This window comes from Juglans microcarpa x Juglans regia, chromosome 4S (genome assembly GCF_004785595.1).
Source record: "Juglans microcarpa x Juglans regia isolate MS1-56 chromosome 4S, Jm3101_v1.0, whole genome shotgun sequence".
In the NCBI taxonomy this organism is placed as follows: Eukaryota; Viridiplantae; Streptophyta; class Magnoliopsida; order Fagales; family Juglandaceae; genus Juglans; species Juglans microcarpa x Juglans regia.
The window spans coordinates 18,763,989-18,776,438 of record NC_054601.1 but is presented as its reverse complement, the minus strand read 5'-3'; the positions used below and the strand labels follow the sequence as shown (position 1 = coordinate 18,776,438).

At 35.8% G+C, this 12,450-nt stretch overlaps 1 protein-coding gene across 1 annotated transcript; it reads left to right on the top strand.

Moving 5' to 3' along the window:
- Positions 1 to 920: 920 nt before the first annotated feature.
- LOC121263785 (auxin-responsive protein IAA16-like) lies at positions 921 to 4,991 on the top strand. Its single transcript, XM_041166860.1, has 5 exons — positions 921 to 1,389; positions 2,983 to 3,212; positions 3,782 to 3,920; positions 4,343 to 4,404; positions 4,589 to 4,991. Exons 1-5 carry the CDS (start codon positions 1,118 to 1,120, stop codon positions 4,624 to 4,626), a joined length of 741 nt encoding a protein of 246 aa, XP_041022794.1. The 5' UTR covers positions 921 to 1,117; the 3' UTR covers positions 4,627 to 4,991.
- The last annotated feature ends 7,459 nt before the right edge of the window (positions 4,992 to 12,450 follow it).

Here is a 12,450-nt window from a genome sequence, read left to right as displayed (position 1 = left end):
TACAGACAATATTACATCTAATCATTTTCATCAATTTCCACAAATTTTAAAAAAATTAATAACCAAAAAAACTACCATCAATCCAAAAAATAACTCGCAAAAACTTCTCTTAAAACATCATTTCATTGTATGTTATGACCTTTAATTTCAACTCCAATAAAAGCAGGTCTTTAATTTTCTCAATTTAAATAATGAGTCCCACCACTTAAAAAAAAAAAAAAAAAAAAACTAGCTAGCTAGTTACAACAAACATACTATTTTTATTTTTTTGGGAATGAATCCTTGGCCTTAAAAATGTTATTTCATTACAAAAACATTATCATATCATAATCCAAAGTATAAATAATTAAACTTAAATCTTTATATCGGTTTAAATTTTTAAATAAGTAATGGTTTCATTTGGTATTAAAATAAAGTGATTCTAAATTCCAACACTCACTCTATATTTTATTCAATTTAATTAAATATTTTACCTAATAAACTCATTTATTAAAAGGAAATCTGGCCTACACACTTGAGATTAGAAAATACTTTAACTATAAAGAGATTATATAAAAGTAAATTTATAAACTGATATGACTTGATATAATATGTTAAATTATAAAATTATTTTTAATAAAAAATAAATCTAACACATCATATAAAATCACGTACATTCTTTTAAATAATCTGTCTGTATTTATAACAATCCTCTTCGAGATTATTACTGGTTTCGCGTAAGCATGTCCCAAACAAAGGCAAACAGAACCCAATTGGTCCGTCCACTTGCCTTACCACAATCATTCCAAGGTTGACATCATCCGTGACATCATCAGTCCCCGACAAGCCCAGCGCGGAGCGGACCGTCCAACAAACTATTCCCCTCTACGTGGCAAGATCATCACTGTGCATCAAAGCCATATATTATCACACACTGCCACTAATCTCCCCTTTCTTCCAAAAACTTTCATATTCCCATACTTTCACGTACGTACACCCTCTCTACCAACATTATTAGCAACGGAGATCAGCTTCAACTAGAAAGAGAAAAAAAGAAAAGAAAGATTGCAGAGACAGAGAACAAGTACGATTAATACTGAGAGAGGTGTTCTGATAAAGTGAATATCAGTAGTGCAGAATGAGTTGCGTTTCGGACGCAGTGGAGGGTGACAAGTACAGTATGCTTAATTTTGAAGAGACTGAATTACGTCTGGGATTACCCGGCGCCGGCGCCGGAGGTGGAAATAATGATGGCGAGGCGGCTAGGAAGAGAGGGTTTTCAGAAACAGTTGATTTGAAGCTTAATCTTTCCTCCAAAGATTCGGCCAAGAACGAAGTTGATCAAAAGATGAAGGAGAAGATGATCAGCCCTGTAGCTGCTTCTAATGATCCTGCAAAACACCCATCCAAGTACGTGTATATACATATATATATATATATAAATATATATGTATATTCTTCCAATTACTTCCTTGTTTGTCTGTTCTTTTTAATACTTCATGTGTTCATGTAGTTTGGTTTTAAATCGTTGAGATCTAGACTGATCTTGTGTCGTGTAAAAATTAATGCATATATGAATATTGATGGGAGATCAGATATGTTTGCCTAATTCCTAGCTAGCTAGTTACCTGCTTTCACTACCAGGTCTTTCATTGTTTTTCACATAAGAATTCACAGGAATTAATGTTAATAAATGAAGAACATTATGGCCCATTTAGATTTAGAAAGTGTTTTATCTCATCATTATAACTTTTTTAAATTCTCACACAAAATATAAGAAACAATTCAATTTTTTCAATCTCAATTCAATTTTTTCAAATCTCAAAACAATAATAATATTAAAAAATAATATTCTAACAATATTTTTTTAACTCTCATGCATCTCTCATTTAAAACCATCTCATCTCTGAATCCAAACTAGCCCTAATTCCTACTTTGTTTACTAAGAATGAAGACCTTGAGGTTTCATGAGGATCATCATGATGATCTGTTCATGAATAAGACATTATGCCATGCATTCTTATTATTCTTATTTCTTCATTGTTATTATTATTATTTGTATATATTTAATTATTGTTATTAAATCAATGAAATACTTCAAGGGTATGGACTTGCATATTCCTAGCTAACTCGTGATCGGCAATTTAGTTGCCTTTCTAAAGGTTTTGGTTGGTTGTCGGGCAGATGTAGGGAAAAAACAGAACATATGGAATCTTTTTTACTTTTCTCGACAACCAAACAATATTCCAAACGTGTGAAGCAACGTCGACAAGGGAAAAGATCATATATAGCTTAGTGCCATACAGCTAAGTCATCGAACGCGATGTTGGTTATGATCTGAATTAGAAAAGGTACAAAACTATTTAGGAATAGTACTACTGGAAAAGTGAACAAGGGAAAACTAAAACCAACTTTACAAATGAAAACAATATGAAACCATATCGATACGGTTGCTTTTTGTTTGTTGGTTGGAATTCTGCTCTTTTCAAATTGAGCCATATATGCGGGTGTATGCAAATAAACTTTTTCTTATTTGTAGTATACATTTTCAACAAAACATGATTTTCAAATTTTTCCAAATATTTAGATGAGTAAGAGCCCAATTAAGCATGTTTATAGAGTGGAGATAAATATATCAAATACATCTTACAATATTTATCAGCGGAGTAATGGTAGATATATACAAGCTCAGGGCGCGTAAGTCTCGTGCAAATCCTTTGAAAAAAAGATGGACCCACTATGAAAAAATTTGGTTTCTTTTCTTTTTTTTTTCCGAGCGGATCTCACTTTTTTCAAAAACTTTCATGAGGTTTGCATACCTGATAATATAAGATGTTTGTAAAAAAATATTAAATGATGAATAAATACGGTAATACTGATCACTACTAGATCTTAATATTTGCATATTGTTTCTATGCTTAATCTATGTTCGATGAGAATTTTAGCTAGGGAATCAAGAGAATTGAGTGAATAATTATAATGACGGTCACTTCTGAATGTCAGGGCACAAGTTGTGGGTTGGCCACCTGTCCGATCATTACGAAAGAACATCGTCGCCGGCCAGAAGAATGGTAAAGATGAAGCCGCCAAGCTGGGCGGTAGCATTAGTGCAGCCTTTGTTAAGGTTAGCATGGATGGAGCACCATATCTACGCAAGGTAGACTTGAAGTTGTACAAAAGCTACCAGGAACTTTCTGTTGCCTTGGGCAAAATGTTCAGTTCCTTTACCATTGGTACGTAATTATCTCATCACAAATTCCCACTTCCGCAATTCATGAATAAAAAAGGAATTATTTGGCCAGTTTGGATCCCAAACTCATATTAACTCATCTTATCTAATCATTACAATTTTTTTAAATTTTAACACAAAATATAATAAACAATTCAACATTTTCAAATCCTAAAATAATAATAATATTAAAAAATAATATTCTAACAATATTTTATTCAACTTTCATCTCAACTCAACTCAATATCCAAACGCAGTCTGAAAGGAATTAAAGAAAATGACTCAAAAGTTAAGACATGGCTCGTTTGGATACAGAAATCATCTCACCTCATCTCATCTTATCTCATCTCATTATTACAATTTTTTCAGATTCTTATACAAAATATAATAAACAATTCAACTTTTTCAAATAATATTTTAACAATATTTTATTCAACTCATCTAAAACTATCTCATTTCATCTCATCTCACTATATATCCAAATGAGCTATATACATGCATGTATGGCAATTCTTGCATTTATAGAAACTAAACCATATTAATGGTACAATATTTTGGTTTTGAATGAATTAGGAAATTGTGGGTCACAAGGAATATTAAAGGATTTCATGAATGAGAGCAAATTGATAGACCTGTTGAATGGTTCTGAGTACGTGCCCGCTTACGAAGACAAGGATGGTGATTGGATGCTTGTAGGAGATGTGCCATGGGAGTAAGTTCTTAATTATATATTAATTGTTCTTCATTGCAACGACCAAAAGATTAAGGATCATTACATGTTATATGTTATATATACGGTACTGACACTACAAGAAAAGGTAATTTTCCGGCAACAAGAAGTTGCCGGAAAAGCTATTTAATAATTAGTATTTCTGGCTACTTTTTTCGGTCAGCGTCGTCGCTGATGTCGAGCGACAAAATACCTTTTCCGGCAATATTATGAAATAGTCGCAAATAATAGTATTTTTGTGGCGATGTATTTCGCTGGAATAAGTTCCAAATTTCACCGGAAAAAGATGCAAATCATGGTTAATCTTCGCCAGATAAATTAGGAGCTTTATTTCCGGGAATTATTTCTCGCTGGTAAATATGATCATTAATTAAGTAATTAACCTTATTAATTTCGTTTTGAAGGATGTTTGTTGATTCGTGCAAGCGCTTGCGGATAATGAAAGGATCTGAAGCCATTGGACTTGGTCAGTAGTCAGTATATATATCTCTAACTTCGATTAATTGACGCTTTTATATTTGTATTTTAAATTTTTATAACAGAATCACCCTTCATTTAAAACAGGGTTATAAAAATGATTATATTATATATATATATATATATATATATATAATGGTAAAATTACTCTTTCAATTATTTGATTTTTGCAGCACCGAGGGCGGTGGAGAAATGCAAGAACAGAAGCTGATCATGAAGCAATGTCGTGTGGTGTTTGAAATCTTAGCCTATAATCAGCTTGAGAGAACATCATAAGGTGATCATCTACCATTGCAGCTCGGAGTTTGGATGTGTTAATTGTAGCATTTTCTTTTACTTCTTTTTTCTTAATATATATATATATATGATGAGAGAGGTATTCCAGAATTGTTAATTAATTAGGAACATGAAGCATTAATAATATTATAATATTATACATAGAATTAAGATGTTCATATATGTATAAGATCGAAGTTGCTGATCTCGTTCATGTATGAGTTTGTTTAATTATTAGTACCTATGGTCAATGCATGGCTTGTCTAACTATTATATATACAATAATGTCAATTTTCTTGTTGTCATGACTCTTTTAGTACTGTTTTTTGTCCCTCGGTCGGCTGGCTCGGCCTCCCTGCATGCATGACTTAATTTTCAATGGCGTTTTGTTTATGTGGTGCATGACGAGATTCTTATGAACTTTGACCTTATCATTATTGGATTTTATTGTATTCAATTATTGAGGTTAAGGATCGAACATGAATATAATAGGTCTCATTCTTCTACCCTTTCCCGAGAGTCGATGACTATTCATAGCTATTACCTTGACTCCAAAGAAGAGTTCGACCCAATGCTTTATTTCTGTCCTAATTGATCCCGATTCGGCATTAGAAGTATATTAATTTTTACCCAATAACCGAATACTTTTGTCTGTAAATACTGCATATTTTATTCCATTCATAAGTCTAGTTTCTTCCCTATGAGTTTTTGTCTCAATAAGAATGCTAGTTCTTACTGTTCATGTGTTATGATATGAATAAGATCTATGGATCTTAGTAATATATATATATATATATATATATATATATGTATATATGCATGGCAATGTGCTTTTGTTGGTGCATTAATATTGGTTCCACTAATAAGTTATAATGTCATCCTAAAAGATGAAAGCTAATTAACCTTGTACTTTAGAAAGAAAAGTATAATCAACTTATAATTGTTTTTGCAACTTGAAATTTATTTTTAGTGAGTTGTCGTGATTGTTTCAATTAATTGTAAAATGGGTTGTAAAAGGGTTTGTTTGGATTCAAGACTCTTTATTCACATTCTTAATTAAAGTCATTCGACTGAGGGGATTTTTTCTTGAATTATTACGACGTTCGATTACTCATATAGCCTATGACAAATAAAGAAATATAATGATAATATAAATACAGAGACATTAATCAATGCTTAATGACAACATACTCTATCCTAAAAATATTCAATAATATGATAATATTGTTTTGGAGTATTACTCAAAACAAGAGGGAATTTTTAGAAAGAAAGATATCCGGACCAAATTTAAGAAAATATAAATTTGGAAAACAAAAAAAAAAAAAAACAAAAACCTGTTGGCATAGCACTGATTTGAGGGACACCCTAATGAACTAAGCACATGCGCTGTCTTTCACCCAAGTCCCAAGAAGATGGGATTGTCTTCTATCGTTTGTTTATTACTCACACAAGTCTGAATTCTTGTTGATATCCACGAACATAAATAAAAGTAATTAATGTTATATATAGTCATGAATTGTACAAACGTCACACATTCTTTTTAAAAAAGTGTAAGGTCTGTTATTAAAAAAATAATTTTTTCATATAAGTCTCATATTTACCTACTTTTTTTAATAGGAATGCATCCAAATACCCAATTCTCAAATCACTAAACTCATCTCAACTTAAAATCTCTTTACATGTGGGACCCACATTTTTTTTTAACTCAACACCTCTTTACACGTAAGACCCACAACTTTTTCCAACTTCTCATAAATAGATCTAAACTCATCTTAACATCTAAACACATTTAAATTCATCTTAAGTGAACCTTATAAAGCTCACTCTACCATCTCAACTCACTATTATTCATAAAGAACTCAAATCATTTCAACTCAGCTCAACATCAAACAAGAAAGGAGTTTCTGATGTCCTGAATAACCTGCCCTCTCTGCCATTAAAAATTGTTCTAATGACAGTTTGAGCATCCCCTTCAAAAACTAGATTTGAAAGGCCAAGATCAGCACACACCTCCATAGCCCTTCTCAGGGCAATTGCTTCACTAGTGCTAGGCTGAAACATGCACTCCACTTTTGCATATAAAGACATCAGTATCTCCCCCACAGTGTCCCTTATAATAACTCCAATCCCAACTATCTTTGCTTTTAAATCCACCGCAGCATATATCCCAAGTGACCTTCACCACATGTTCTCCCGGTTTTTGCCACCTGCAAACACTCCTACCAAGATCGGCTTGACTCGTATTATTAGCTCGTATAAACTTTGATAACTTCATATATATTTAAAGGAAAATATATTCCTATATGTTATTCGAATCCTTATGAATCTAATTGTTGATATATGTAAGCTTTACGAAGATATTAATTAGCAAAAAGTCAAAATTCACTTGTTAAAACTTCTAGATAAATTTATAATATACAATATATAAAATTAATAATCTATTTTAGATAAATGAAGCAACTCATGAATAAATTCGAACTCTCGTAAATATTAAATGAGGTGTTCGTGAATATAAAATCTAACTTAATAAAAAGATCAAACTAGACTTGTGTTCGAATAAAAACTAAATGAACGAGACTTAATTACCACCGATTACTTGCTTGAATTCAGCACGTTTACGCCCCCATAATATATGATATTGGAATATATATATATATATATATATATATATATATATAAATTTATATATATATATATATATAATGGCTAGGTTGGAAACATGTGCATAAGATTCTCCAAACATGACAAACTTAGGAATTTGTGAAATAATCTGCCCTTTCCTTTTACAAAAGTTATCATTCTGATCTATATATATAATATATTTCATTGTTATAATTTTCTTTATTCGGCAAGTGAATATCTCCATCATGATCTCCCACATAAAACTAGGGATTTGTAAAATCGGGTCCAAATCTTTACACTTAAACTATACAAATTACAGGCACCTAAACCATTCATTGTTAAAATTTTAAGACAACAAATCAAGAGACATGACACGGGGCCCCTACCTTCAAATGATTTCGAATAAGATATTATTAAAAGAAAGAAGACTTTATGTATCTATTTTTATTCTATACATTGTTTTTATTAAATAAATTGAAGAAAAATAAGAACGAATCGAATCTTTCCAACTTTCATATGTATGTGAATAATACTTGGCTGTCATAAAATAAATTAATCTTAAAAAAAGTAATAGACATTTGACAAATGTAAAAGTACCAAGCTTAATTATTCAAGTATTTTAAAATAACAAGTGCATAAAATTCGAAAAAAAACTCAATCATATTAGTTGAACTTGATACTTATTTGTAAGACTGTTCACTCAGGCCGAGTTTTTTTCCGGTCTGGTCCAGTTTGGAACTCGGGAAACTGGATTTCAATTCCGAGTACCGGCCTAGATAAAACTCGGGCTGAAACCCGGACCTACCTGGTCCGGGTACTAGCTTTAAAACCGGGTACCCGAGCCTTTTTTATTTGGAATTCAGATTTTGATTTCTTTGATAGCAAACTGTGTTTATGAGATAACCAATGTCTTCCCGATAACTATTATAGCTTCTGAAGCTATCAAGTCACATCAAGATCAAGCAAAGCATACAAGGTCTGCACCCAAGCTTCTGAAGCTGTCAACTGTCAAGTCACCCAAGTAAAGTGTACAAGCTTGTACCCGTTTACTACCCATATATATTTTTTTTCATCTTTTCTTTGCAGTTGCCTAGCTTCTCTCTACCCAAGGTCTGCACCTTTGTTTCCAAGAAATTAGGTGAGGATTTGAATAGGCAGGCTACTTCTGTTGGTATGAAGTATAGATCTGAACAATGTAGGCTTTTATGTTAAAAAAAAAAAGGGTTCAACCCGAAACATGGAATCCTGGTTCTGACTCGAGTCTGACCCGGGCTGGGACCCGGACTCGGGTCTGACCCGAGCTAACCCAGTCCAGGTTTTGACCCTGGTTCCAGTACGGGTATACCTAGGTTAAGCAGGATGAACAGTCATACTTATTTAGAAATAAAAACTATAGATTTCATTAATGTTGCTGGCCTGGAAACTCAAACCCGGGTTTCAGTCCAGGTATACCCAAGTTAACCTGGATGAACAGTCATACTTATTTAGAAATAAAAACTATAGATTTCGTTAATCTTGCTGGCCTGGAAACTGTATAATTTAATGGAACTTGACAGAAAATTCTCTTATTTTGCATGGCTCAAAATTTGCAGCAAAGTGACTAATATTAGAAAGAAAGCAAGAAAGTACGCCGTTGATCATATTAATTAATTAGGAGGATCTTGCAAGAAATTATTGATCATGGTAGGATATTATGGCAGATGACAAATGCCCAAATTGTACTTGTTAAATAATGTTAAATCGAATTACCTCAAGGAGCGGAATTCCCATAAGATCGGATCTTTACTCGTCTTACAGCCCACATCACTCTTTTGTTTGTACTTCTACGTCATTTAGGAGGCTACTAGAGTCTCCTAGAAAATTCCACGCTTCAAAATCAAGAGATCTAGATGGTTTCTCTATAAAAAATAAAGAGAGAGAGAGAGAGAGAGTTTTTATCTTTTTCAAGACTTTTTTTCACACACACACAATTAATGTACATACTCTTATTTAAAGAGTTTTCACACCTGGAAGTTAATTAGTTTTCCTAAATATGTAGAAGTTAAATAACCTCCCAAGAGTTGTGATAGTGGTGGGGAGTGGACAAATAACTTTCCCACCCTTGTGGACACCACTTGGTTTTGAGATTTACTAATTACCAACATCTCTCACTTGTCCACTATGAGTGCTATGTTCACTAGCAATCTCCTCATGTTCTCTCAATTAATTATCCTTTATACAGAAAATGAAGCGTGCGACCTAACGAGAAGACAAAGAGTAGGAGTACTATATTAAGTCACCATCATACCAACATAGTACATCAGTCATTATGTAACACCCCACTCCTTCCTTCTGACGTAAGCAAATTTCGAGAACAGAAATTACGTAATAATCTGCCCCCTCTCTCTAGCAACTGTGACCCTCGTTACACGTGCCGAATCCTGATGGCATGTTTCTAAAGATATTATGTGATTTTTAAAGTACGTCCAGTGTTTTAAATGCACTGGAAATATTTATATGGAGTATTTCCAGTGTTATTGAACTAAGCTTGATTTTAAATACAACAATTATAATATTTTTTAAGAGCTCCAAAAATATTATAATTGTCAGGAATCATTTTAATATTATTATTAAAATGATTTCAATTATTTAAATATTATGAGATTTAAATTATGTTTAAAATTCTAATTAAATGAAATGGTTTTATTCTTTTAAAAATATTAAATAAGACTTGATCATTTTATTAATGATGAAGGAATATTATTTTATAAACTAAAATTTAGTTTAAATAATATTCTACCTTAATTCCTCTCAATGCTTTTAATTAAATTAATGTTTACATATTTTCAAATCAGTATTTAAAGCCCACCGCAGATCGTTTTGAGGATCCCAAGATGAGGGGTCTAGATTAAATACTCATGCCCCCTCTCTCCTCCCTCTCTCCTCCCTCACTTTTCCCTTCTCTCTCTCTCTCTCTCCTCCCTCTCCCCTTGAGCTAGACGGAAGCCTCTCTCCCTCTCACTAATTCTCTCCTCAGCCCAAGCCAACGCCGCCGTGTGCCACCCAGCCTCACCGCCGCCACCAACAACCTCCTTTCACCACCGAAGCCAGCTTCCACCTTGTAGCTGTCCTCCCCCACGCATGCCCATTGAAACCCACACACGGCCTCACCGTGCGCAGCTCCTAACGCAGTCGTACGCGGCCACCCAGGCCACCGCACCTCCACCACCTCACACCGACGACCACCCCTCATGGACCCAGCCACCATGAACCCCCCTCTCTCCCTCTCCGTCGCAGGCACGCACCCAACCCATAAATGGGTTTTCACATGGTTTCAAGGCGACCGACGGCCCTAGTGCCGCCGTGCACCGGTTCTAGCCTCACCAAGCACCACCACCGGCTCCCTCCTCCCTTCCTCTAACTTCCCATAAAGCCCCTTGGCCTCCCTCAACTGCACGCCCCCTCACTCTCTAGCACACGGGTTCCACCCATTTGGCCTAGATCCGCCACCTCCCGCCACTGTGGTGCCACCCAAATGCCACCACAGCTCCACCAGCAACCCCCTAAGCCCCTAAGCCCCTACATGGCTAGTCACGACTGGCCAATCTCTCCCTTTGATTTCCATGTTGACACCCACGGCCTTAATTCCTCCACGAGTCGTCGTGCCTCCGACGTGTGCCACCTCGGCACCACCACGAGACCACCACTCCAGGATCATGACCCAACCCTCCTACGCTTAGACTTGCACCTCTAGCCACCTCCAATGGCCAAAATAACCACTGAACGTAGCTAACCGCCACTGTACACAGCTAGATATGTCGTGTTCTGCCCCTCATTGCCACCACGAGGCCACCATGAGACACCCTCAGCCTCCTTTGGCCTTCCCTAGCCTAGCCTAAGCCCAAACCACCACTTTATGTGGTGGACAACCACTGTATGTGGGTTAGCATCCACATATGATCCTTCTGACGTCATCAACCATGACGATCAGCAAACAATGCACGGGTCAACCCTAACGATAGTATAACCCTCTATCCCTCTTTATTTATGTTAGTTGATTGGTTAGGTTGTGGACTGTGCTATTAGTATTGTGGAGTTCGCTGTGTAGTATGGAGATGTGATGTGCTGTGTATGTGAAGTGTTGGGCGTATCTGTGCAGTATGTTGTGTAGTGTTGTAGACTGTGCTATAATGGTGGCATGGCATCGTGTGGATTGGGAAGAGAGTGTGTACTCTCGTGGCGTAATGTGGGATAAGGAAAGTATATGTAAAATATACCCTCCTAGTGTAATGTGGATAGGGAAGAGTACACATGGAGTGTACTTTGTATGGCGTAGCATGTGTGAAGGGAGTACACGTGGAGTGTACTCCATGTGATGGAGCGATGCACCATATAGCGGGTATGCCATAATGGTGATGTGGCATAGCATGTGTGAAGGGAGTACACGTAAGTGTACTCCATGAGGTGCAGCGACATACCGTGTGGCGTGTCGCAAAGATAAGGATGGTTGTGTGGTTGATGGGCGTAGAGCGTGGTGAGTAGTGTGAAACAGTGGAACAGCGTCCCGATGTAGCTGTGATGTGGCCTGTAGTCTGAGGTGACGGGTGTCACCGTGTAGTTGACTTATGGCTGGAAATATGTGTGAAATGGCAGAACAAGTGTTAGAGTGCGCAGCGTAAGCATGACTGGGAATGTCACGAAGTGATATGGTTACTGGCAGTCGTGCTTGTGATGGGTGAGGAGTTAGTGTAAGAATGGCGTAGTAGGAACGTGACGCGATGTCACGGTGTGTCAGGAGTACGTGAGGGACCGTACTCGTGATGATTTAGGAGTTGGCGTAGAAATGACGTAATGAGATGTCAGGTGACATGACACGGTCACGGTGTAGCTTGGGAGTAGTCTCGAGCTGTATGACATGACGTAAGGCTTAGTTGTGAATAGAGTCTTATCGTGTTAAGTGTTGGAATGAACTGTCAAAAAGGGATGGGTAGCATGAAAAGTCATGTCAGTCGGGTTAAGAGAAGGTTGGTATCGGAGTATGGCGCTTATCCCTACGAGCATGTGATCAACGTGTTATATGTTGTTCTTAGGTGATAAAGGGGTAAGGTACAGGTGTAATCTAGTGAGACACATGTGCTGGACGGATTCACTACATGTA